Source organism: Pleurodeles waltl, chromosome 1_2, assembly GCF_031143425.1.
Source record: "Pleurodeles waltl isolate 20211129_DDA chromosome 1_2, aPleWal1.hap1.20221129, whole genome shotgun sequence".
NCBI lineage: Eukaryota > Metazoa > Chordata > Amphibia > Caudata > Salamandridae > Pleurodeles > Pleurodeles waltl.
The window spans coordinates 1,212,682,093-1,212,709,060 of record NC_090437.1 but is presented as its reverse complement, the minus strand read 5'-3'; the positions used below and the strand labels follow the sequence as shown (position 1 = coordinate 1,212,709,060).

The window sequence follows — 26,968 nt, the reverse complement described above, 5'->3', positions numbered from 1 at the left end:
ATTTTCGTGCTGTAGAATAAAAAAAAATCCAGAGGAAAGTGGGGAGACACACGGAGCCTGACCGAGAGCACAGGTAGGTACGTAGAGGCTCGGAAAGCTAGGCAAAAAGTGATTAAAATAGAGTAAAGAAAATACATCGGATTAGTAGAATTAGGGGCATGGAGTTTTATATTTTTTTTTATTTAGATATCTTTGTTACAAAAGTGCGATACTGTTTAGTTTGTCTGGCCCTTCTGTTTAAGCATAGCCTTAAGTGATTTGCCATTGTGTACCAATCCTGCATCAGATCATATGGTAAAATCTAACAAATGAAAAATAATTACCAAGGAAAACTATGCCCTGTATACTTAAGAATAGTGATATTTTTTATTTTTTTATTTTTTTATTTTTTATTTCACAGCTTTGAATCGTCAAGATCATGTGATTCCGAGGGCATTTTGCAAAATGTTTCTTCACTACTGGCTTACATGGTGTGTGACACTGTGCCCCACTCATCTTTTTTTTTAATTTAATTTAATTTTGTAACTTTTTTTTAAAAATAAAACGTAAATTGTGGCTCGCGTAGTATCACCCGCCTTTGGCATAAGCTCTAGAATGCATGACTTTGCCATGAAATTTGTCCCATTTTGCTGATGTGGATAGCTGCAGTCTTTGATCCCAAGGCTCGGCTGGCGTCCTGAAAAAAAAAGTAAGCCCCAACTTCTCCCAAAACTAGATACACGGGGAAGTCCAGGGTTGTGTGACCTTCATAGATCCCATGAAGTTCAATTTTGTTTTACCAAGGCACACCATAGTAGTTCTTAAAGTCCATTCCTTGGTATACTGTATCAAAGTTCAAACTACACATATGTATATAGAAGTTTTATATATCCAATGCACCATGAATCCAATGAAACAGCCAACACGTGTTTCGTCAACAAGACTTTCTCAAGGCCCAAGTGTAAATACAGTCTAATGTCCCAGAAATGTTGCGAGGTTCAAAACATCGAGAAAGAGTAGAAATATTGGATTATAGTTGCCAAATCCTGAAAGATTATATAATATAGCTGGTGGGCACGGCCATGATAAGCCTATAGATGATTTGATATTTCACCTGTTCTTTGCAAGCATCAGGATCAACCGGTGAGCAGGAGCAGTGCCTTGATATTGGGTCCTAATGTTTCAGAAGCACTGAGCCCAAAGTGTAGTGATACATGCAAAGGTTGTCGTGGATCCAGCCGCCGTGGGGGAGCTGAGGAGGAATTTTTCCCTAACGTCAATATCATGGGTAGGCCTAGTGCCTGTGACAGGAAACGCAATATGGACACATCACATTTTTTACATTGAAATCTGACGTGTTTTTTGCAAAGTGCCTAGCTGTGGAATTTGGCCTCAGCCGGCACCTAGGGAAACGTACCAAACCTAAAAATTTGGCAAAAATAATTTTCCCTCACATTTTGATCATAGAAAGTTCTGGAATCTGGGAGGAGCCACAAATTTCCTTCCATCCGGCAGTCTCCTAGTTCTCCCAATAAAAATGGTATCTCACTTGTGTGGGTAGGCCAAGTAGAGGTGTCAGGAATGGATCACACAACGGTTAATGTTAGTCCTTACACAAAGGCAAATGTTGACCCTGAGGTGATCCATTCCTGACGGAGGCACTAGGTACTGGCACTCAAGTGGGGTAGCGTTTTTTTATCAGGATAGGTGGGGGAAACACTGGATGGTAGGAGTTTCGTGGATCCCAGCATATTCCTGTAGTTTGTGTGACAGAAATGCAAGAAAAAATATTTTTTTTATTCAACATTTCACATTTGCAGGGCATTCTGGGTAAGAATACTTTGGAGAATCCACACAAGTCATTCGCCGGTCCATACCTTACAAAACCAGGTTATTTTGTGATGGATAATTTTGATGTCTCCACAATCTGATTTGGACTGTGGAATTTGGGACTGAACTAAATTGGGGAGCTCCCAAGAGAGCATTCTGTCTGTGCTTGCTGCCACATGCACCTTCTCTTTGGGTTTGGCTAACCCGCTATTTGCTGTCTCAGTCTCTGATCCTACGTCAGAGCTGTCCTCTCTAACTCAAGTTAGGGCTTGAGCAGCAGTCATCCAACGAGATGCCATCTCTGCTACTGGCTAAACTCTCACCTTAAACACTAGCCTACGTAGACAGTCACTAAATTGCTGGTGGGTGGGTGTGTGTGTGAGATGTGTAACAGTAAAGGTCAGTCACCTTACCTTTGCTTCTTCCCTCAATCAGCACATTCTCTCAAGATACTCAAAAAAACAAAAAATACACACTATTACTTCACCTTGTCACATTCCAATCGTCGGCCTTTAGCGCCTCTGGCGCTAGCCAATTATTATTGATGTTCCCACTCCCATGACCACCACCTTGGATTCCCTCACTACCACCCAGCAAAAGTGCCCTTCAACTCTCCATAACCCCCCTCGCACATACATTTAATTTGTATTATAGCTCAGGTAATGGCTGGCTTCACTAATCCACTCAGCTGTTTACATAAAATACAGATTTGATCATTGCAGTAGGCATATAAACCTTCTGCGCTACTTTATGGCATCAAAACTGCCACTAGACAAAAGTCAGATTCTTTTGTAGCAGAAACATAATCATAAGAGTTACTTGACATTTTTTATTGCTGCCTAAAAGCTACAGTTGAAGTATGTGCATTGCTTTGAAGATGCAAGCTGCAACTGCAAGCGAATTGGTGGGGAAGATAGATATGTGCAAAGAGATCACTTTTATATGTGGGTGTGGTTTTCCTGGGGGCTGATCTCACACACGCATTGACAAAAGTTAGCTATATCTATATAATTTTTTTTTTTTTAATGCCCCCCACAGGATGTCGTTCTGCTCACGGGCAACATCACCATACCCTAGTTACCAGGGGTACCATTTACTAGGGACTTGGGTGCTAAAGGGCCTCGCCACCTGGTGATCAAGTGACCAGGTATCTTGTTTTGGGGAAGGAACACTGGCAATGGGGACCTAGTTAGCAGAAAGCTAATGCACTTCCGTCAAAAACCAGGCAAAAAGTGTGTGTGTGTGTGTGTGTGTGTGTGTGTGTGTGTGTGTGTGTGTGTGTGTGTGTGTGTGTGTGTGTGTGTGTGTGTGGGAAACGGAGGGACGAGGGGGTATTGCAGCCAGAAACCAGCTTCCTACAGACACTAGTCTGTATTAAACTAAAATAATTGAAAGCATTTTATTTGCTATCGGTTAAAGTGAAAACCGTTCTATGGTTGGATTTATCTCCTCGTACTAAAGACTTATTCCAACTAGACTTGCTTAGGTTTTAGTAAACTGAATGATCCAACTCGCATAATTTAATGTACAGAAACACACACTTACATGTATACCTTGAAAATTGCAGGTGTAAACCTATGACCTTCATGAGTGTATTAGACGTGTCACAAGCTGTAGGAGAGAAACAGTTCTCTCTAGAGATGTGCAGTTGAATTTTTGGTCTGTGCCTCAGCATCTAGACATGCTGAAAAATGCACGTGCTGGCTGCAGCCTTCTGGCTGTTTTTGGCTTCTGTTGAACTTCAGCACCATCATTCAGGTCTCTCTGCCTGGCTTCTTAGTGCAGGGGCTTTCACAGGATAATTAACCCACTTATCTTAAATAGGAATGCATACCCTCAGGCACTTTAATGGTTCTGGTGCATTTATAAAGATCTCTTCTCCAGATCTGGACAAATCCGATCAAGGCCAAGTCATATGACATTCTAAAATGTATATATTTCTTCTTGACTCGCAGAGAATTCTCTGGCACAAACGTGGCATATGCTAGTTCAAACCAGAAAACATCACATATTACTTCCTCTGTGCTGGTATTTGAGCTGTAGGTGTTTCCCACACCTGCATTTCCTCCATACTTGGAATATATATCCCAAACTCATAAAATGCTGTTCGTATCAAAGTGTGCTTGCAGCACATGCTCTGGAAATATTCTTACAAAATTCTCTGCTCTGAAACATTTGACAGAAATCTCAGGACTACCACGTGACCTTGAAGTACAGCCGAAGGCTTCGAGTTCAGAATGATGCTGCTAGAGACACTTGGATGCAATAATCCCAGGAAAAAAATAAACCTCCTGAATCGCTTTCAGTTTTGAATCCATGAAATCATTAATATAGTTTATCAAACATTGATATGTTACTAGAAATGCACAATAGATAAAACGCGCACTTGTTGAATGCAAAAGTGTTAAGTATTGTTACTGTATGTATTATAGCAATATAAATGTCAATACTGTAACAGCTTCACCATGCTATTGGACATTGCAGCTTGGAGGAGAAATGTTACACAGAACAAAAAATATGCAAAGCTATTTTGTTTTTAAATAAATTGTAACATCATTAAATACTATTGTTAAAATTTGAGTTTATAGCTGCCCAGGATGCTTTGTATAATGTTTTTAGTAACAGTATTGAGATGGAAGCACCACTGGGTGTGCTCCAATACACTTCTCTTTTAAATACTCAAAGTGGTGAAAAGGTCTTCGATGCAGAGGGAAACGTTGCATGTATTCCACGACCTGCATCCAGACTTAATTGGTGGCATACATTCTCTCAAAATATGGTGATTAAAAGAAACCCAAGCAGTGTTCCTACCTCAACACCACTCCACAAAGAAAATGGCTCTAAAGCTACAGCTAATACATTGTATTTAGGCATATTGAAGCTGCTGGCTCCTCAAATGACCAAAGTGAATTTTTCTGTCTGCTTTGCAGTGGTTACTTGCCTGCATTTTCCTACAATTACTTTCAGTTTTAAGTGATTTTTCCTTCGCAGCAAAATTAGGGGTTATTAAAATTAGGGTTTATGTTGCGGTGTTTTTGTTTAACTTAATTGGTCTTCAGACATTTGAGATAATTAAGTACGTTTAGTCTCATGCTTGAGTGTGGTTATTTGCATTTTCTGATGCCAAGTGTAAACCTGAAAGTACACAGCTGTTAGAAACTAATGTTTGAGAGTCCCCGAATGCAGGCATCAATTTGTCTATTTATTTTAATGAAGATACCTACGAAGCAGAATTTGGAATACAAGTAATTTCATTTTTTCAACCTTACCTAGTAATAATCCAGTCTTAGAGGTGCAGAGCCTGCCTGGAGGCTCCCTGCACCAATACCTGGCGTACCACCGCCGGTTGCAAGCACCAAAGCTTGTTTGTGTTTATTTTAAACACCACTGCTGCCAAAACCTACCTGCATGACGTGGGACATCGCAAGAGTCCAGCTCTGTTCCATAAGGCACTTTGCTATGTTCATTTTTCCTCTTCTGCAGGACTCAAGAACCGTGAGAGCCTCAAACATACCAACCCACTGGGCAAAACACCTATGTTCCTGAGCCTCCAACCCAAGTCCATTGAAACCAGCTGTGTCTCTGTGGCCCTGAGGCCCTCAAGAGACTAGCCCTGCTTTAGGTTCTGCCGGACTGGTCCCCCTCCTAGTCTCCACTTGCAGCCTTTTTCTTACTTTCCCCATTGACCTAAACCTGTAGCATTCAAGTATACTGCTGCTGAAAACATCTCTGCACCAGGACACCCCAAAGCAGGTAAACCCAAACTGTTGGTGCTTTCTTGAACCTTGGCCTCTACTTACCTTAAGCCTAGAAGAACAGTCCTGAAAGTAGTTTGCAAGTGACCCTTTGCAGTGTATGTTCCTCCCATAGGAAATCATTACCACGTTGGAGGCTCATGCCTCAAATCTGACAGCTATATTTACTGTATTTTTACCTATCACTAACTCAAAGTACTTACCTGGTCTTTAACATCCTGGTGTCTAAATCAATATAAAAACTTTTTTTTTTTAATTGGTTTCTAGTTTCTTCTCGAATGTATGTCTCATTTATTGACTTGATAAACAGATGCTTAACACTACCCTCTTATAAACTTCACCTGCTTGCCCACCATACCACAAAAAAGCATTTGTATTTTTTGATTCATGCCCTGTAGGCCAATAAGGGTCGTCTGGACTGTCTGCATGGTGTATCCCTACATTGGTGTTCTACTTAATGGGTAGCCAGCTTCCTACAAGTACCACTAAGACCACGAAATCAGTGATTTTGAGAAATCCCTCAGTTATTCCTCAACTGTCAATGACCTGTACCTGCACAAGCAAGATGCGTAGTTTTCCCATTAATTACCTTTTTCAATTTTATTTGCTTTAAATTAAAAAGCAAATTATACAACAAAGTTTACAAATTGCTTGATAAATATATATTTGTTTCAAAACAATTGTTCTCTAATTAGTTATCCTTCATTATCTTATCTTTTCCCTGCTACACTCTTCTGCTCTTTTTTTTTTTTAGTCTGCTATTCTGAGTTCATGGTCTTATGTTTGCTCCTGGTATAGTCATTCAGTCATTTCTAGCTCTCTAGCGCTCTCTTGCTGTATATATCATTTTTAATTCTCATCCTTTGCTACCTCTCATTCATGCCTTGTTCACCTTCTGCTTTGCTACCATGCCTTCCTGGTTTACCTTCTTCATGCATTACTTCAATTCTTTCCCCAGTCATCCTCACTGCTGCTCCTCCTGCATCTCATTTCCCATTTTGTCTTAATTTTTCTTCTGTGGTTTCTGATTGTGTTGATAGTGTTTAAATCAAACTGCATGATGGTGGTAGTCTGCCATTTTTGTATAGTGTAGACTCTAGGTTATCTTTGCTCAGAATGAGAGAAATAGTCAAAAGACCAGCTCACAGTAGAAGAGAAGGGTGTCAATATTTGCGCATATTGTGAAAGCATACTAATTACTGAGTGTACATTTTGTACATGTACTAAATTGCATGAATTCAGCCTCTTTTTTTTAAAAATGGGATCTTCAATATTCGCAATGTAGCCATCTCTGCTCCATGGAATAAGTCTTGGCTATTTTATATGCAACTGCAAGTTATCTTGAATAAAGGTCTGCCTGGGCATCCATCTATTGAAGAGTGCCATTCTGAACAGAAATGTTTTCTTGAGAAATCCCTGTGCTGCTAGAACAAGAGGATTTCATTGACATCTCATTGATTTGTCTAATGAATTAGACTAACTTTTTTTTTATAAGTTACTGAGTGGCTTTGTTTTCTGGAGCTAAAGACCATTATTTAAAACCTTAGAGTTTCTGCATTTTCCCATTTGCACTGAGCTAATAAATACTGGTCTACAATCTTCAAAATATTTTAATATGTATTTGTTCTTTAGGGAAACTAACAAACAAAGGATTGCGGATTGCAGTCAGGAGGCTTCAGAATGTGCAGAGGTGAAGTTTCCACCAAAACATAGGGTAAGGTCTAAAATTTCATAATTTGAAGTTTCGTTGTTTATGTGGTTGGTACCATAGCTCTAGGATGGTGTTTAGGAAATTCAGCATGGCAGAACTGCCACACGTCTAATGACCTAACATTTACCCATTACCTTGCACAGCTTATGCCCTTAATTACATATTTTTTTATTCCACCACTGCAGGGTTTCCTTGGACTGCCAGTGCTTCCTGCTGTATCTGCTCCACTCCCCATAGGCTAGCGGATAATTTGTAGTTTTCTAATCCAGGTGGTTTGATATCTTCAGTTGTGTTGGTGTGGCATAGGGTTGCATGGGAGTTTACTTTTAAATCCTCTGTGAACCCTACTTGTGTGAATTCTAGAAGAATCCCCTGCACAATTGCTTTACGCTGGTAGTTCCCAACCTGTGGCCCGGGGACCCCTGGGGGTCCACTACTACTTAGAAAATTAAATAATATTAATAGTTTGTCTCCAGCTTTCAGTTATGACTTATTGGAGTGTCCCTGGGTTCCAACAATGATTCCCCGGATTCCAGTAATTACAAGTGGGGGTTTCACAGAAGTCAAAAGGTTGGGAACCATTGTTTTAAGCCATTAGTAGTTTCCAAATCCCAGCATGCTCTGTAGTGGAAGCTGGTAAATAATCGATTCTGGTTTCCAGCTTGTGTGAGCATCTCTGGACATTAACTCACCCCGTTTTTATTTTTTATTTTTTTTATCCAATATTTTCATTAGGCGATTTCAATCTCACTTAGTGTTTGAGTCTGTCCAGCTTTTCCATATGTTTTTCACAACTTTCTGGGTGTTTTTTTTTTTTTTTTTCTCTTTTTGTTTTTCTCCCATGTCAGTCTGTCATTCAAGCTTGCCATCACTCAGTGTTGAAGCATGGATCTGCATCCAGTATCTGTTCACTAGACGTCACATTTAAGGAATCTGCCAGTTATGCAGAATCATCCCCACTTTGTGCTAGATGTGCCCGGTTTTCGACTCTGCAGGCATGGAATCCAGCTGTCCAGGCCCCAGTGCATGTGCTCTGCCGCCAAAATTGGCTAGTCCCTGAGTGGCACATTTAACTTAACCATAGGTCCCTAGTATGTGGTATGAGTTGTACATCAAGTTAAAATGTCACTAGTGGACTGCAGAACTTATTTGTACGACCACTACTCACAAGGTGAAATCATGGCCCTCGTCTGCCATTGCAGCCTAGTAAGGCAGCTTTTAAATTGCCAAACTCAACATGGCAAAAGAACCCCCCTGCCCCCCACCCCACCCACCCACCCCTGGCATGTGCTCAGGTTCTGAAAGCCTAAGGACCTTGGGGTTTGATGGACAGAGTTCCCAGTCACACGCTAAACTGCACTTGTAATATGGTGGAATGAACTTCCATCACATTATTGATGGGAGATATAGATGGCAAGCAGACAGAAGCAGGACCAATGTGTGCCTCTTTACTGGAGTCAGTATCTACTCCAATCTAATTTAGAAAAGTCTTGGATTAGAGTTCTTCTTTTAAAATTAGATGCACTCATTTCCGTGGTTTTCCAGCTACTCATTTAAACGCCATGCAAGGTTATGTGTGCATAACAAGTCATTTGGGGTTAGAAAGTAACTCCTATTGTATGTGCTAAACTTTAGTCTGATTCCCAGAACTTCATTTTTGTGTGGTACAAAGGGAAGCAAGTTGGCAAAAACAGGCCAGGCTAAAATGGGCATTGGGGACAATATCTACTCTCCTGCCTCTTTCAATACTGAGCACAGGAATGTGATCATCAAAGTGCTGATCCTGCAGCCGTACAAAGTCCTCCTAAACAGACTAGAGGCTACTGCTTCTAATGCAGAAAGGCTTTCAATAACGGACAACTGAAATTCGAGGAAGTACATAATTCTTCCTGCGTTGGTTGCTAATATACCACACACGCATTGTATGGTGGCAGCTAAATCGGGTGAGTAGTTAACTTACACCATGTGCGCATTTTAAGACTCCTTATATGGTTGATTGTCTTTTTCCACTTCACCCATGTACTTGCTGTAATCAAGTATACAGGTGGACTTGTGTCCCCATACTGTGACTGGAAAAGGGCTATCATTGTGAACTGTAGGTAGCACATATACCGTCTGCGTGTCTGAGAATTTGACAGTGAGCAGTTCATTGCAATGTACTACTGCTCTCTTTGGAGCGAATTAGCTCCTGAGGGAATCCTTTGCTGTGCTTTCTAATAGTAGTGCAAGCCACAGTGCCAGCTTTTTACAGTTCACTAAACAGCTGGACTCCTGTATAGAAGTTATCTATATAAAGGTCACAGCCTTTAAGTAGTAGATTGGGCAAGCTCACCTGCAGTCTTAACACTAATCCCCTAACGAAGCAAAACCTACAGGATTTTTTTTTTTTTTTTGCAGAGTCCTTCTCAGAGAACTCTCAGACTCTGCACATACAGTAGAACAGTCACATGTATATCTTGATGCCATAATATCATCTTTAACTAGATAGGTACTGCCGAAAGAGCAGTCACCCTTGTATAAAAGCAAGGGCTCAATTGCAGTTTTCTTTTCAGGAGTATAAATTGATGGAAACTCGCCAAATGGTCAATGACCGGTCAACTTTTGTATAACCTATAATGGTCTGCTGGGGACAATACAGCAGAATTCGCATTGAAATGCTGCCTTTACTGCAAAATCAGAAACCTCTTTCTGCTCATGACTGGTGCAATGCAGGGGGTTACCGAAACCGCTGAGTATATAAACAGCAGTGTATTGTTGGTTTGTGAACTATTCCCATCTTCAACGTTGGTACCAGAAATTCTTTCAGCTTCGCAAACTAAGTGGTAGTCTACAGGTGTGCCCTAGAGTGAGGGGTCTGAATGCTTCCCTCAAACTGTTCAGCATACAAATTGGTTTGCTGCACAATTTCTTCAAGTACATCTCCATCCAGAAAAAGATGGAATTTCTCAGTGGGCAAAAAACTGCTGTGTTGACCTTACATCCAGTATCTCCATTGAATTGAGGAATTAATGGCTGAACTAAATGTAGTCTGCCAATTGAGCACTCTGTGCTCAGCTCCCTATCTACCTACACTGTCTACATTGTCGATAGCTCTTCTCTGCACAGTTAGTGCTCGTCAGGGGACATCATGACCACCAGGACCATGTTCTTCTGTATCACAGGATGATGTCGTTTTTGGTAGGAACTTCAACAGAAAGATCACTCCCAGATCCTGCTCCATGGCCCTCTTCTCCGGTGATGCTGCCTCAGAGCTCTCCACTATTATCCAAATTAGCCTCGGAAGCAGTCAACCAACTAGATGCCATCTGTTTTCTACCAGTCTTTCTCACACAGGTTGAATACAGGTACTTGTAGAAATGATTGTTGTGCATGAAGGGTAAAAGGGTGTCCCACGAAGTAAAGGAATGTAATGCTGTGAGTGTAGTACAGTGTAATCGCAAGAACCGTCTCAGGCTCGCAGTTATCAGCCACAAAGAATTTATCCAAAGATCCAATGCTGCCAACAATTTCACCAAAGCTAAGAAAAAGATGAGATGAGAAAAATATTAATTCATGTTGCAGCACACGCAATAAGACAAAAGCATATTATGCTACATTTGTATCCGAGGCCTGGAGAAAATTCTTAAGACGTGCTCCTTATGAAAGAGCAGAATGTGGGTTACTCACAGTGAAGTTAGCCATTTGCACTATGTGCAACCTGTGTCTGGCACTGATCAGTTCTTGTCATTCGCATTTTTTGTTTTCCCCCACAGCACAGCATAAATCATTGCAAAAATGGGTGAGGACACCAGCAATTTATCAATTATTGTGCCATTGATAATGTAAGTCTACCCAGCGTGGGTGAATCCACTTCAGCTGCTGCTCAGTTATTCAGCTACTGTGACTGTTTTACTAATCAGCAGCTGACTTGCTGCCCGGGGCGGGGATATCTAAAAAAAAAACCCAAGGCAACGGTGCCAAAGAAATGGCTGCTGAAAACACCAGGCACATACATAAGAAAGGCAGCCATATTTTCACTTCATGGGCAGGTCTATCACGTACTGCATGGAAGCAAATCAACCAAATGTAATGTATTGACTCCTGCCAAATTTACCCTTCCTTTCAGTGAAGGGAAATTCTAAATATACAAGGAAGGGGTGACCATGCCAGCGCACCCCTCCCACTTCACAAAGTAAGACATCACCTGTTGCCTAGTGGAATCCCTATTTGTGGACTGCAGTACAGCCGTGATCAATGAGCAGGGATTTGTTTCCACCAAGGTATTTCTGGAATGGGGAACTCTCCTCTTCCCAATAATGTCGGTACACCTTTTGTGCTGCCTGGAAAAGCATTGAGCAGCACAAATCCTAAGACCAAAGTGGCAGCCACGTTTTCCCTTTCCTGGAGGGGATGATTGTGATCCCCCACCCCTCGTCTGTCTGAACCTGCCACGCATAAAATATCTCTGGTGTCTACTGGTCCCTCATGCATTGTGGTGCCTTTGTGTAGGGAAGTGGAAATGTTTGTTGTCCCCACTTTTTGCACCTTTAGAGACGTAGATGCTGGTATTCGATTGACTGTGCACTGAGGCCTGCTAGTCAGCCCTCAGTGAGTGTGCCCCTTCCCCTAAAACAAGTAAAGTATAATTTTAACTCATCTGGTATGGACTTAAACACCTCTGTAAGTCCTTAATAATTGGAACCACTATTACCTTGTACATGGGCGCTAAAGAGGGTCCCTAAGGTCTGCATTCTATCTTATGCCACCCTAAGAGACCCAAATTACACACAGACCACCATTGCAGGCTGCATGACATGGTGCAAACTATGTTTGAAAACATGACCTAACACACTAGTTTGTGCCAAGCCAAAGACACTCCAAGGGCTATATGTAAGTCATCCCTACAGTAAGCCTTGGAGCCCTAAGGAAGGGTGCAGTGTAGCACATGTCAGGATATATCTGCATGAGCAGATATGACCCTGTAATGTCTAGTACCATTGGTAGAAGTTACTAGTGAGCAGTGAAGCCATCTTAAGGTATGTACCTGGTAGTGGTCAAAATGAGTTACCCAGCTACATAATAGTATCACGGAAACCTATGCTGTTTGGTATCAAATGTGTTGTCTTAATAAATCCATACTGATGTCAGTATTGGATTTATTATGACATGTACCCAGAGGTCACCATAGAGGTGCCCCATGAAACCTTACTCGTCCTCTGGTGTGCTGGCTGACTGGTCTCATCCAGCCTGTCACCACCGACATTTCTGACCCCCTGCATGTGAGGGCCCACATTCTCAGAAGTTCAGGAACAATCCCTGCTCTGGCAGGAGGTGTTATCACCTGCTTCAGCTGCAAGGCTAGTAAATCAGAAGATCAAAGACTGGGACTTAAAAGACCTTGCCACATTGGATATGCGCCCCTGGTTCCTCCTAGACCTGGTGAATGCCACCCCCTGCCCTAATAGGGTCCATTTGTCACTAAGACAGGTGGAAATTAGATAGTCAGGAGGCGTGTTACACTATCAGTCTAGACACAACCCTAGGGTGGGCTACCTGAAGTGAACACTAAGGAAAGAATTCCACCACCTTTTGTGTGTTGAAATTAGGATCAGTGGGACAGGGGTTTGCCCAGTCTTTGCAGGAAGTGGTCATATAGGGTGTGTAATGACCCCAGAGGTAAGTAGGCCTTTGGATTCTACTTTACACTCCATGCCCCTAAATTTAGTATTTACGTGGCAACCCCCGAAATCCGGTAACTGATCAAGTCAAGACTGAGTGCTGAGAAAGAAAGATTGAGAACTGAAGACCTGCTCCAAAGATTGGTGTCGAACCCTTCAAGGCTGCTTGCACTTTGACAATCACTGAGAACTTCACAAAGAGCTGGACAACTGCCTCAAGCCACTTGAGGACTGCCCAGCACCCCAACAACTTGGAAAGTTGTTCTTTGGAGCATTGGAGCTGCTTCCCTGCATCTGCAGGCACCACTTGCAAATTCTAGTACTCTGTCCCGTTGGTCACCGGGCCCACTGAGAGAATGAGCCAGGAAAAGATTGTTTGGAGCTCAGGAGAACAGACCAGCCACTCCACTGAAGTCCTGGGATGCTGAACCCTCTCAGAGCCTCTCTGCACTTATACCCAGGGTATTGGACACCTTGCTGCGACCAAGGTTTGTTCGCAGTCCAATCTGAACTCCAACAGCAGAAAAGCAGACCTGCCGATGATGGACATCAGGGTACAGAAAGGCAGCATCGAGAGTGGCCCTGCTACCTTGTTTTGTCCTCTCCACCAGGTGACCGATACACAATGAGTCTCTGACCAGCACAGCCCAATGCTGAAAAGCACCACTGCACCCGAGCCTCCCAGCCTGAGTCCAAGTGAACTGACTGTGTTCACTGGGGTCCGGTGAGCCCCCTTAGGGTTTGGCTAGACTGCAGGTGGGTAAGGGGTGGTGCACAGTCATTCTTCAGGAAACCAAACACTGCAAGAGCCTCCTGCAGCACGACCCTGCCAGACAAAGCACCACTCCACAGGAGTTCACCCCCCCCCCCCCCCCACCCAGCCTGAGTACCAGTGAACCGAGACTGTTCCTGAGTGCCAGAGACCCTTGAGACCAGAGCTTCCCTGTGCTGTGGTTTCAACCGGATTGGCCGTCTAGCTCCTGCTTACAGCCTCCTCTCCTCAGGACCCTTTTCCATTCACTTGAGCAGGGCATTGTAGGAACGTCCCCTCTTTCTGGCATGGTTACCCCCCACTTTTTGCCTGATGTCTGTGTGCTTAGACTGTTTTTACTGGGATCCTAATCGGGACCCCAGTGATTGTGCTTGCTCCTCTAAATTTGGTTGTCTTTGGTTGCTTACACCCCATAATTGGCATACTGCTGTACCCCTGTAAGTCCCTGGTTGATGATACTTGGGTACCCAGGGCATTGGTACACCAGGGATCCCTCATGGGCTACAGCATGTTTTATGCCACCCATAGAAGTCAATGCAAACTGTCTGAAGGCCTGCCATTTGCAGCCTGCATGAAAAGGTGCATGCACCCTTTCACTACAGGTCACTCCACCAGGTCACTGAGTCGCCCCTATGTAGGCCCTTTCAGCCCAAAGGGCAGAGTGCAGGTCCCTGTGTGTGTGGGCACCCCTGCCTGAGCAGAGGTGCCCCTATGAACTCTAGGTCTATTACACTATATTTCGTAAGTGCGGGGAAGGCACTGTACTATGTCCAGCTACATAATGGTAACTGAACCTGGGCATGTTTGGTATCAAACATGTCAGAATCATACCCCAATACTGTTGTTGGTATTGGTTGTATGATTCCATGCACTCCGAGGGCTCCTTCGACGACCCCCAGCTTTGCACCTAAGAGTTTGCACAGTCTTCCCAGGCAGCCAATGCTGCTGCCATTCTACAGACTGGTCTCTGCCCTCCTGCTGCTTGAACAGCTCAAGCCCAGGAAGACAGAACAAAGGATTTCCTTTGGGAGAAGGAGGCAAAACTCTCTCTCTGGAAATGGGTGTTACATGGCTTGGGAGGGGTAGCCTCCAGAGCCACTGGTATGCTTTGAAGGGCACATTTGGGGTCCTCCTTGCATAAACCAGTCTGCACCGGTTCAGGGACATCAGTCCCTGCTCTGGCATGAATCTGGACAATGGAAAGGGAAGTGACCACTCCCTTGTCCATCACCACCCCAGTGGTGGTGCCCAGAGCTCCTCCAGATGGCCACTTGATTCTGCCATCTTGAATCCAAGGTGGGCAGAGGCTTCTGGGAGCATCTGAGTGGCCAGGTCAGGCTGGTGACATCACATCCCCTCCTGGTAGGGAGTCACCCTGCTAGGTGAGCAGTGCCCCCTTTTTAGGGCTATATACGCCTCCCTCTTGGGTGGGTACTTGCACCCTGTCCTTTGGGCCAGGAGGGCCTGCCATAGGGGTGACCAATGACCTGTTGTGAAAGGGTGCATGCACCTTTTCACGCAGGCTGCAATGGCAGGCCTGCAGACACGTTTTGCATAGGCTCCCATGGGTGGCATAGTGGATACTGCAGGTCGTGGGGAACCCCTGGTCCCCCAATGCCGTGGGTACCTAGGTACCATATACGAGGGACTTATAAGGGGGCACCAGTATGACGATTGTGGGGTGTGCAAAGTCCTAGATAACTAAATTTAGAGGTAGAAAGCAGTTACTGTGGTCCTGGTTAGCAGGAACCCAGTAAGCAGTCAAAACACACTGACATCAGGCAAAAAGTGGGGGTAACAATGCTAAAAAGAGGGTACTTTCCTACAACAGTTTTGTTTTTCTTTTTGTTCTTTGATATGGATTGTTGCTTTTCTTGCACTATTGGTTAAAGCCTGTATACTGATCCACCTCTGTATCTATACTGTAGGAGGCTGGCTCAGTTTATGGTGTACACCTATGGTGTGGCACCCTATACTGAGTCCAGGCAACCTTTAATGATAGTTGTCCAAATAGCAAAACCTGTCTACGAGTTGCTGAGGTGAGCAGCAGAAGCTTATCCAGGAGGAATGTGAAGCACTTGCAATACCACAGTAGTCCGACAATAAAGCACAAGAACGAACCACACAAGTGTTGCAAAAATAATCAATAATTTATTACAGCACTACTACTAGACTAGTAATGGTATATCTCCCTTTGGAGATATCTACACACAATATGTACACAAAATAACTAAATCGCATAAAAATACACAGGGCCCTATTGGAGTGCCAAACCACATACTAAAAAAAAAGTGGAATGTGAAATAGTGACCCCAACCAAGGTAAGTGTGGTAGTTAGCTAGGAGCTGGTGGCAGATAGAAACACCAGAGGTAAGTTTGGTAAGTGACCCCGGCGACCAGGTGCAAGGTAGTTACCCACCTAGTTGTCCCATAGGCTAATACAGGGAGTAGTGGTTGGAGTTTGTGGGATTCAGGACCCTTCCCAGTGGACCCTGAGGAGACCAGCAGACAAGTGGAAGGATGGAGAGTACCCCTTCTCTCAGGATACCCAGAAGACAGAAGTAGCTACACCAGTGACCCAGATGCAGTGGGGAGAAGGGACTCTGAAGTCACTGGAAGCCTCGGATTGTCTAGCTGCTGTCACAGCATGTGGACTTAGCTGGTTGATCCTCTAAGGAACTTCCAGAGTACGTGGTAGGATTCAACTAGCACTGGAATCTGTCTAGTTGCATGATTCCAACATGCTTGATACCAAACATGCCTAGGTTGGAGAAGCCATTATGTAGTTTGACCTCTCTTGTTGACCAGTGTCCACTACATGCCTAATGATGGCTTCCCCACACTTAGAGTCCAGAATTGGCCTGGGTACTGTAGGGACACACTGCACATGCAGGGGTACCCTCACACTTGGGGACACGCACCCTGCCCTTGGGCTGAAGGGCCTGCCAGAGCAGTGACGTATAGTGTCTAAGGTCACTGACCAGGTTTGGTGGTGAGTGCATACACCATGTCATGCAGGCTTTAATGGCAGGCCTGCAGACAGCCTGCTTGGGATCCCATGGGTTGCACTATACATGCTGCAGCCCCTGGGCCACCCCTGGTGTACCAATGCCCTGGGTACCTAGGTATCACATACTAGGGACTTACTTAGGTGCACCAGTATGCCAATTTTGGTTGTAGAAAATTTACTAGCAACCAAATTTAGAGGAGAGAGCACAGTCACTGGGGTCCTGGTCAACAGGATCCCAATGACTACAGTCTAAACACACTGGCAAGCAAAAAGTGGGGGTAACTATGGTAGAGAGATGGCACTTTCCTACATATACATTTTAGGAGACTCCGCTGCTCAACTAGGGTCCACTTATATTTGACCTTTACCACTAGTTTCCTAGGACCATTGTAGATTCTTTTTGGTCTGGTGGCATTGGGCGGGGAAACAGTTTGTATTGCAGATTATCCTATGTGCACAGAGTAATACACTGAAGAATGATCTGCAGCAGAATCTGCATGCGTGCTCAAATACTTTGACACTAAGTTAAGCATGAGTATATCTGATGGCGACCTCTAGCTGCAGATTCCTTACTTTAGAATCTTCCCCAGGTGCAAGCCTGGATCTGGAAACATTTTCCATAGTACGTCTGTGCATCTGTAGAGGACGTTGCGTGACTGTATCAACGTCGTTGACCGGATGTGACATCAGTGGAGTCCATATACCTCCCTCGCCGATGCGCCAATAGTTCCTTCTTTTTCGCACGTGCAATGCAGATCTGGTGACAGTTGTTCAGGCTGTTTGTCTGCCTACTTTGCTTTAGTTGCACTGTAACAGTGTGCTTTCTGTGTCTTTGGGCTTCAAACCCTGTGTGTTCTGTGGACGGCAACTGTCTGCTACAGACCCCCATTCATTTTGCGTGTGGTGCCTGGGCGAGCACCATGACGCCAAAGAGTGCGACTCCTGTCTGCAACTTAGGCCAAAATCTCTTCAAGCTTGTCAGATGAAGCTTCTTGCAGCATGGATTTTCTAGTCATCCTGGTCTTCCCATTGAATGAGGTTTCCTTCTTGGACTGACATCTGTTCACTGGGCCATTCGAGGAGGAGTTCTCATGGATGCGTTCATCGATATCCATTTTTGCTAGTTCGTCTATAACACTGATCGGTCCTATTGACATGGAGTTTCTTTATACAATGTTTTTGATTGTTTGACTTCTCAATGGTTCCTCCAAGGAGTCTTTAGTCATGAAAGATCCTGGGACTTACCTACGTTCTTATGAATGCTGGTCTTTCTGCATTACTCTAGACTGGTTTTGTTATTAGAACATAACTTTAATGGTATCGATCATGGGTAATGCTATACCAGTGTTAACTTTTTTTTTTTATTACTGTGGTCTTTTATACAGTTCTTTCACTAGCGAGGATGGTCTTCCTCATAGTCATTTTAAAAAGTGTCTTTCTCCATTGTTGGTGCTGTTTGAGGTTTTTGCTGCAACAAAAGGACTGTCCTCTTTTGCTTCTGTAGATGCGAGGAGTATGGGCAAGTGAAAGGGAGGCAGAGCGTAGTCTCATTGGTGGAAGCTCAGGCGGCGGTTAATGAATGCGGGTCCTCGATTGTGTAGAGCCTTGCGGGCGTGGGTCAGAGGGAGTGGGTGCGAGTCTCAGGTCTGATGGGTATCAGGAGTCGGTGGTGGTGGGGGTCGCCTGTGTGAGGATAAGTTGGGTGTCATCTGCATAGGAAATTGTTGATACTTTGGGATCTGATGTTCGCCAACAAGATCCTATATGTTGAGCGTGGGATTGAGGGATGAATCCTGGGAGACACCGCAGGTGATCTCCTTGGATTCAGAGATGGAGGGAGGTATATCTTCTGGGTTCTTCAGGTGAGGAAGGATCTGAGTGCGTCACTTTGGATGTTGATGTGGTGGAGTTTTTCGATTAGCGTTTATTGGGATAGAGTGCCAAAGGCTGCCAAGAGGTCGAGGAGGGTCAAAGCTCCTGTTTGTCCTTGATCAGGGAGGGTTTGGATGTCGCCTGTGGCTGTGATCAGGACAGTTTCGGTGCTGTGATTGTTGTGGAAGCCTGATTGGGAAGCATTGAGTAGTTGGTTCTGCTCCAGGTAGGTCACGAGTTGCTTGTTGATGATCTTTTCCAGTACCTTTGCTGGGAATGAAAGTAGGGAGATTGGTGGGGTCGGCAGAGGGTTTCTTGAGTAGTGGTCTGACTTTGACAGGTTTCCAGGCGTCCAGAAATGTTGTAGTGTTGATGGAGGTGTTAAACAGGGTGATGAGATCCTGGCTGATCCTTTGCTTTCCAAGGTTGAAGATGTAGTGAGGGCATGGGTCTGTGGTAGCTCCTGAGTGGATGGATTTCGTGATGGAGGTGATTTCCTGGGTGGAGAGGATGTTCCAGTTGGTCAGTAGGTGGTTTGTGTCGATTACGGTGGTGGCATATCTGTAAGTCCGTAGGTGTGGGTTGGTGTTTAAAGTTTCTGTATATGGTTGCGATCTCGTCATGGAAGAAGTGGGCAATGTTGTCAGAGCTTCTGTGATAGTGTGATGTTTTCGCTGGTAGCCGGGTTGGAGAATTCCTTAATGATTATGGAAAAGTTGCTTGGTGGTGTTGCCGCTGGTTTTGATGCGTGTGGCAAGGGCGGTCGTCTTTGTTATCCTCACCAGGTGGTTGTACAGATTGAGGAAGTCTTGAAGGCTGCCCTGTTGGATGTGTCCTTGCTGGTGCGCTGTCTCCTTTGAAGCTGTTTGCTGTCTCGTTTCACTGTTTGGAGTTCTTGGAGGTACCAGCTGGCTTTTTTGGAGGATTTTCTCTGGATGTTGCTCTTATTGGGGACAATGCTGTTGGCGCAATTGTTGATCCAGACGTAGAAGTCTTTCACTCCCTGTTTGAGGCTGGTGGCGGTAGCGGGTTTGGAGGCGTGTTGAAGGCGTCTGGCAAGCTGGTTTTTGAGATTTTGTTCCACCTCTGGTCAGGGCTCTGGTCATTTTGGGGGGTGGAGGCACAGGGGCTGGAGATGCTGAAGTGGACGATTATTGGTCCATATCAGTTCTGTAACATGACTGTAGTTGGTGCAAATGCTGGATGTGAAAATGGGGTCCAGCGTGTGTCCTGCAGTGTATAGGGTCGTACACAATCTGGGTCTTTAGGCTGCTCATACTGTCAAGGAGGTGTGCAGTATTGTAATCGGGGGCGCAATGAAGTCTGCAGTAGTGTTACAGAAGCTGGAGCGTGGGCCTGGGGGTCGGTATGTGCGAGTGATTCTGTTGGTAGGTTTGTTGTCCATGTGGAGCTTTAAGTTGAGATGTTGGGTCGGGGTGGTACACTGTATGGTATTTTTGGATGATGTCTGTTGCCCCTCTCAGCTTGTTGGTGTGGTCCTGGTGACTGATATTATCGGTCGGAGGTCACAGTAGCAAAGTCTGGGGATGGTATGGGGTTGTGCCAGGCCTCTGTGAGGAAGACTGTTGTGTGCGAGGGTGGCGATTAGGTCGCATATTTTGCTAGAAACAGGATCTAGTTGCAGATTCCAGAACAACCCTTGCATCCTTCCCACTCTACGAACGTAGTTCCTCTTTGTCTCAGAATATTACATGATGGAAATCAACACCTAAAATTAAGATTTTGGTAATTCTTTTATTTTTTTAAAAATATATAATTACACAAGGGTGTCATTTGTTAAGCATTCTGTTTTGATAGGCAGTTCCTTTGCGTGGCTCCATGTTTTGAGTGCGGAAAATAGTCACCAAAGAAACTGAGGTCTGTGTGCCGGTTAGGGAGTATAGACTCCGCTGATGTAACATCTGGTGGATGATGTGAATATGGAGTTGTGCGATGCCCTCTACCAATGCGCAGACATACTATGGAAAGTTTCCGGATCCAGGCTGGCACATGGAGAAGATTCTGAAGTAAGGAATCTACAGCTACATCCTGCCTCAACCAGATAATGCTTTACCGAAGGTAAGTAACTTGTTCATCAATACTTGGACTAAACTACTGATTTGTACCTGTATGCAAAGCTCTTCAGTGTTATATAAATAAGCATGCATATCTTTTTTTTCTTGAAAAATTACAGATTGACAGCGTTGGCCTCATTATTTTTGTTGTTGTATTTTTAACAAGCTTGAGTCGTGGTAAACCACAGTTGGCAAGAATGCCCAAACAGTGGTTGGAGTGTTTTTCTAGTTTTTACATTATTAGAAGGCTTAACTGTAATGTCACTGACCATTGTTTTTCTTACTGAATCTCCATTTTTTTTTTTTTTTTTCACGCAGTTAAGTATTATTCCCATACATTTACAAAAATGATTTTATCTTCTTTTATCTGTGTGTATGTGTGTGTGTATGTGTGTGTATATAGACAAGGCTGTAATGGCCGAATTTAGCTGTCAGTACGCAGACTACGCTTTTGCTTGTTTGGTGTAAATCCGTTCAGTACATTTTTGGATTTAGGGAAATGATAATTTGTATATCTCGGACTCAAAGTAGTCGCGAACAAAGATGAGCTTGTGCAGGGAAAAAAAGAAACTGGGTTAGGGTAGAGTCATTCTGACCCCTTAGTTCGGGGAGGGGTGTTCCACAGAGCAAAAAACATTTTTTGGGGTATTTTTTTTTTTTTTTTTCCAGTGAATTTACGATATTCGCGGCAAAGAATGGTGCTTGTTTTTTTTTTAAAGGCCCCCGTGTGGGCCAGTTCCTGGGGGTATTAAACATTTTGAGGTGGGGGTTTGCACAGCTAATTAATCCCCATATTATATCATTGATATATTCTGTACCATCTTTCATATTCTCACTGCAACATTTGTAATACAATTATTGATGAGACAACTGTGCATGGCGAGGTAGCCCGTTATAGTTACCTTAGGATGCAAGTTTTATTTACTTGAAAGAACTCTAACTGCTGGATTTCTATGGTGGTGTACGAGTACATTCAGAAACTAACTATAATGTCCCTGTAAACCTTCTTCTTTTTTTTTTTTTTTTCTATGTGTGTACATGCAGAACATGTTTATTACCATTGTGGAGAGAACTGAGGGACAGTGACTCCAGAGGAGACCAAACAAATGCAGTAAATAGTAGACTATTCTACATCTGTAGTTATTGTTTATGCCCTGCAGTTATTCCATGTGTATTAGTTATAAACATGGTTATGTAAGGAGAGTGCTGTGTCCATGCATATGGCTGTAGGGTGCAGCTTTGATCTAGTATGAGATAGGATTCAGATCCTGAAGGTCCAGAATATACGGCTCTCCCATAGCTAAAAAATGGGATTTTATACTTTTGACTAAAATGAATGTTTGTTACGCTTGCTCCAAATAGCTCATTTTGTTGGGTTGCGTTTTTTTTTCAGCACATAAACATGTCTCACTACTTGGGATGAGTGATTTGTCAGGTCTATATAACAGTTTCCAGATAAATTAGAAACCTGAAGATTTACAACGTGTTCCCTGTCTACATTGATTTCCACATTAACCTTTAAATGTTTCTATATTTTGCTGAAACGTACTAGTTTAACAATATTTACGCAGCTAGGTTTATTTTACCAGGTAAACCATTGGCCCTCAAACAATCTAGCAAGGGAAAAGGAGGAATTTGTTAGTAAACGTGGAGCGCAATTAATTGCCCATGAAGAGACTGATATAAATGATGATGACTTCAAGCCTGCTGCTGAATGTAAGACTTCTTCTAATTGTTGCTACATTTGAAATGTGCTGCTTTGGTTTTCTGAATGTATTTTTCTGTGAAGATACTTTTGAATTATGGAGTCAATTTCTCCGATGTCATTACTGCTTGTTTATTTTGTAATTGTTGCAAATTGTTATTCATGGTCAGAAATGTAACATTTTATTGAATTTTACTTTAAGTCCTGTTTAACAAGAGACAGTTTGTCACAATTATTCACATGTAAAGTTTTAGCAGAACAGAAAGAAACAAAAAGCGGTACTGTGAAGGAGATAGTTAATTCATGGCTCCTTACATTCTCTTAAGTCACAATCTTTCATTTATAGGCACAGTAACACGACTGTTTCCTTGACTGAAGTCTTTCACACATGTCTGTTATATCCTGTTCATGCTCACCAAATCTTGTCCAATATTACTTGTCTATAAGATGTCTCCAGTGCTATCTTTCGGTACTTATTGGGGCTCTATTTCTCAATTATCAGTTGTGTGGGAACACCCATTGCTGTGCTTTTTCTTTGCTGCTCTAAGACCCTAGTTAACTAATTTGTTTTAATGTTGGGTATTCTCCTGCTTCCCTATTGTAGGAAGCTGGCTCTGTATATACCATATCAAAATGGGATAGTGTGCACAAAGTCCAGGGGTTCCCCAGAGGCTTAACAGAGGCTAAAATAGATAATACCAATGCTCGTTTGTGGTAGTGTGGTCCAGCAGTTAGGCTTATCAGAGGGTAGTGCAAAGAATTTGTTGTACACACACAGGCAATAAGGGAAGCACACACTCCATGACTAACTCCAGGCCAATGGTTTTTATATAGCAAAAATATATATTCTTTTACATTATTTCTAGAACTACAAGATTCAGTTTGTAGGTAAGGACATTTGCAAGTTATTATTAAGTATATGTATCAACACCATTTTGTTTCAGTTTGGGGGGGGGCAACAGGTTAGCACCAAATACCCTCAGCGGCACAGGAGCAGCCGGGTGTAGGGTGCAAACAGTGTCTGGCTACCAGTGCTTCTCAAAAGGGTGACCCTGGGGGGTCACAAAGATGCTGCAGGCTAGGTCTTTGGGGAGGGGGGGGGGGGGGGGTGTCGATTCTGGAAAAACCAAAGGCTGGACAAGGAGGAGGGCCGCCTGCGGAATGTTGTTGGACCGGTGGCCTGATTCCCCAAGGCCAGGGCACTGCGGGTGCAGGGGTACCTTTTTAGGTGTCTGGAACCTTTGCCCAGTTCTCTCATGGTCAGGGGGTCCTCCAGATTGAGGCAGCAGCGTGTTTGCCAGAAGGGGTCAACCCAGGGTGGACATGTTAAGAATCGCCTGGTGATCTGTTCTGGAGTGATGGGCCACCTGGAAGCACGGGCTGTGGGCATTGGGTGTGGCTGAGGCCAAGTCAGTTGGTGTCTGGAGCCTCCTTTGCTGGGGTCGGCTTAGCAGTCCTTCTTGCTTCTTTCTTCTTGTTGAGGTCACCAGGAATATGGTGAGCTAGGTTTTAGGGGTGCCCCTTAATACTAGATTTAGGGGCATTACAGTGGTCAGAGGACAGTAGCCAATGGCTTCTGTCTTTGAGTGTCTACACCCTTCCTGTGCCCATTCTCTTTGGGTGAGGGGAGCACAGACCTAACGCTATTGGTCCCTGTCCTCCAAACAAAGATGGAGGATTCTACATGGAGGGGGGGGGGTCACTTCAGCTCTAGACACCTTAGGGATGGCCCTAGCTGAAGTGCTGGGCCTGCTGCCAAAAGTGGGACTTTGTCTGGAGTGTTGGCATCTCCCCTAGCTGTAGTGCCCTGGGGCTCTGTAACAAGAGGCCTGAGCCTTTGAGGCTCACTGCCAGGACTTATAGTTCCTACAGGAGGGGGAGGGGTGAGGCACCTCTACCCGGTGCAGGCTTTATTTCTGGCTGCACAGAGCATAAAGGCCCTCACCCCCGTGGTCAAACTTGTCTGGAAGTGGCAGGCTGGCACAGACCAGTCAGTTCCACACTAAACGTTTGGGTAGAATATAGGGGACATCTCTAAGATGCCTTCTGAATGAATTTTTCAATAAATCCAACATTGGCATCAGTGTGGGATTATGGTGCTGAGAAGTCTGATACCAAACTTCCCAGACGTCAGTGAAGCCATCATGGAGCTGTGGAGTTAGTAATGACAAACTCCCAGCCCATGTACTTTATATGGGCACGCTGTACTTACAATGTCTAAGAATGGACTTAGCTGCATGAGCAATATGCCCCTACAGTGCTATGCCCTCACCTGTGGTATAGTGCACTCTGCCTTAGGGCTGTAAGGCCTGCTAGAGGGGTGACTTACCTATGCCACAGGCAGTGATTTTTGGATATGGCAACCTGAGAGGGGTGCCATGCCGACTGTCTTTCTCCCCACCACCACACACAAGCTGCACTGGCAGTGCATGTGCTTGGTGAGAGTTCCCCCTCGGGTGGCATAATGCACGCCGCAGCCCTTGGGGACCTTTCCTGGTAATAGGGCCCGTGGTACTATGGGTTCCTTTTACAAGGGACTTATCTGTGTGCCAGGTGTGTGCCAATTGTGGGAGCAATGGTACATTTTTAGGGAAAGAACACTGGTGCTGGGGCCTGGTTAGCAGGATCCCAGCACACTGTCAAGTCAGCATCCATAGCAGACAAAGTAGGGGATGAGGGGAGTAACCATGCCAAAAGGGGCACTTTCCTATACCTATATCCTGTGCAGTAGATCTGGAGCATCTAGCTTAATAGGTAGTGCTGCTGTTGCCTTCACTTCTCTACAAAACTGCCTTTTGTATGCTGTGTATTTGGGTGACCCCACAAAATGTGTATGAATATGCTCATTTAGCCCATACCCATGTAAACAAATTGCAATAGGGGGATAAGCTAAATGTCTGCAGGTAGTTCATTTTGTGTACTCTTAATCTTTAAATGGATTAGCTGGAGTCCTACACTTCCTGACATTTCACAGGAGTATTTGAGTGCATCTTACCATGATCCATCAATATTGGTCATATCCTGTTCAAACAAGTTTAAAGTTTAACAAATCTGTGGGCCTGATTCACAAAGAGCCTCTGCCCTTGTGGTGGAAGCTCCAGTCAGTGCAAGATCTCCACAGTGAGAAACTGCAGTGTGGAGATGGCGATTTGACTGTGAAGCCTCCACCATGAGTGCCGAGGCTTTGTGAATTGGTCCCTTGGTGTTTACCTTAAGGGTACATTTTAAATCAAAATAACTTTCTTTGACTGATCCAGCAGAATAAAGAGCAAAGTTAAAAACTATTTGTAAAACATCATTTTGTGCACACTAGAGAATACATTAACAAAATAACACGTGTACTATAAATGAGCAGCAAGTTGAAAACAATTAAAATCATGCAGATAAAATTTCTAAGAATCCAATAATTCTTCATTCATTACAAAAACAAATTACAATAAATATCCTCTTGCTTCACAACCATGATCCTCTAAGCACAATTGATTAAAAAGTAAAATGAAGTATGCTCACATGGAAAGCACTCAATTTATATTACTAGGAAGTTGGGTAGTAATCGCTTTGTGTCTGATTTGCCATGCTGCAAACAAATTTAGAAACTAATTCCCCGTAGTAAAATCTCTTCTTTATATGGAGTGCTTTTATACAGTCCATCAGGCCAAAAAGACGACATCCATCAATCAGTTTGTAAAGTGCAACTACTCACCTGTAAGGCGTTAAGGGGGATTTGGCACTATCCACCTAGATCTTGGTTTGGCGTACTTTACGCAATAAAAATATGTTCTGCCTCATGAGCAAGCCCACATGCCTGGGCACAAGGTAGCAAAACATGTTTTTGCCATTCTTCTTTGTATTATTAGTATATACTCTAGTGGTGCATCCTCCTAATCCGTTTCCTCCTTTTGTAAAGTTCAGTGCAAATTGTAATTAACTGAGGACACTCTACATACTGTATCTGGCTGCATAAGAACATTTACATCAAAAGAGGGCAAAACAAATGGGCAACAATCCCTAATTCATGCAGCAATACAGTTTATTACTCCATTGCACAAATTTAAATAAACACATATACAAAATTCATTCAGTGTAAACCTATACCCCTTAAATTCCATATTTACAATACATTTTTACACCCTTTGCTTCCACAGTCACTCCTCATTCAACAAATTAAATGGCAGGAACTAAAGTATCTGACGCATGATCTGGACATTTTCAATAGTCAAATTCCAAAATAGTTGATAGAATATTTGCTTAAGGTTATACCAACATTTGTTTCTGGCTTAATCATTATACAATATTAAAGTCGTTTTATAAGGATATCCAGTAATTGCTGATGACATCTCTAACAGAACAAACAGCAAATTGATGCACATTTTGGCGCATAAGTGCTTTCTTCAGGGCATCCACCTTTTAAATCGCTCTTGCAAACAAATATCACATTGCGCAATTGTTGTTGCCCATAATCTTAAACAGTAATGCACACAATACTACATAATATATTAAAATGGTTGTAGCCACCGAACACCCAACCTATAAAAATTAAAAGCTCTACTAACAAAAACTAAATGAGGGCAAATGTACCCCAAAAAGTGCCATGCAACCTAA

General features: G+C 43.7%; 1 protein-coding gene across 1 annotated transcript in view; it reads left to right on the top strand.

The window, feature by feature from the left end:
- The window catches only part of TACC3 (transforming acidic coiled-coil containing protein 3), a 293,528-nt gene that overhangs the window by 87,120 nt on the left and 179,440 nt on the right, over positions 1-26,968 (top strand). Inside the window, exons 5-6 of the mRNA XM_069203951.1 lie at positions 7,197-7,278; positions 22,251-22,377. Coding sequence (XP_069060052.1) covers positions 7,197-7,278; positions 22,251-22,377 — 209 coding nt within the window. The remainder of the gene's footprint in view (positions 1-7,196; positions 7,279-22,250; positions 22,378-26,968) is intronic.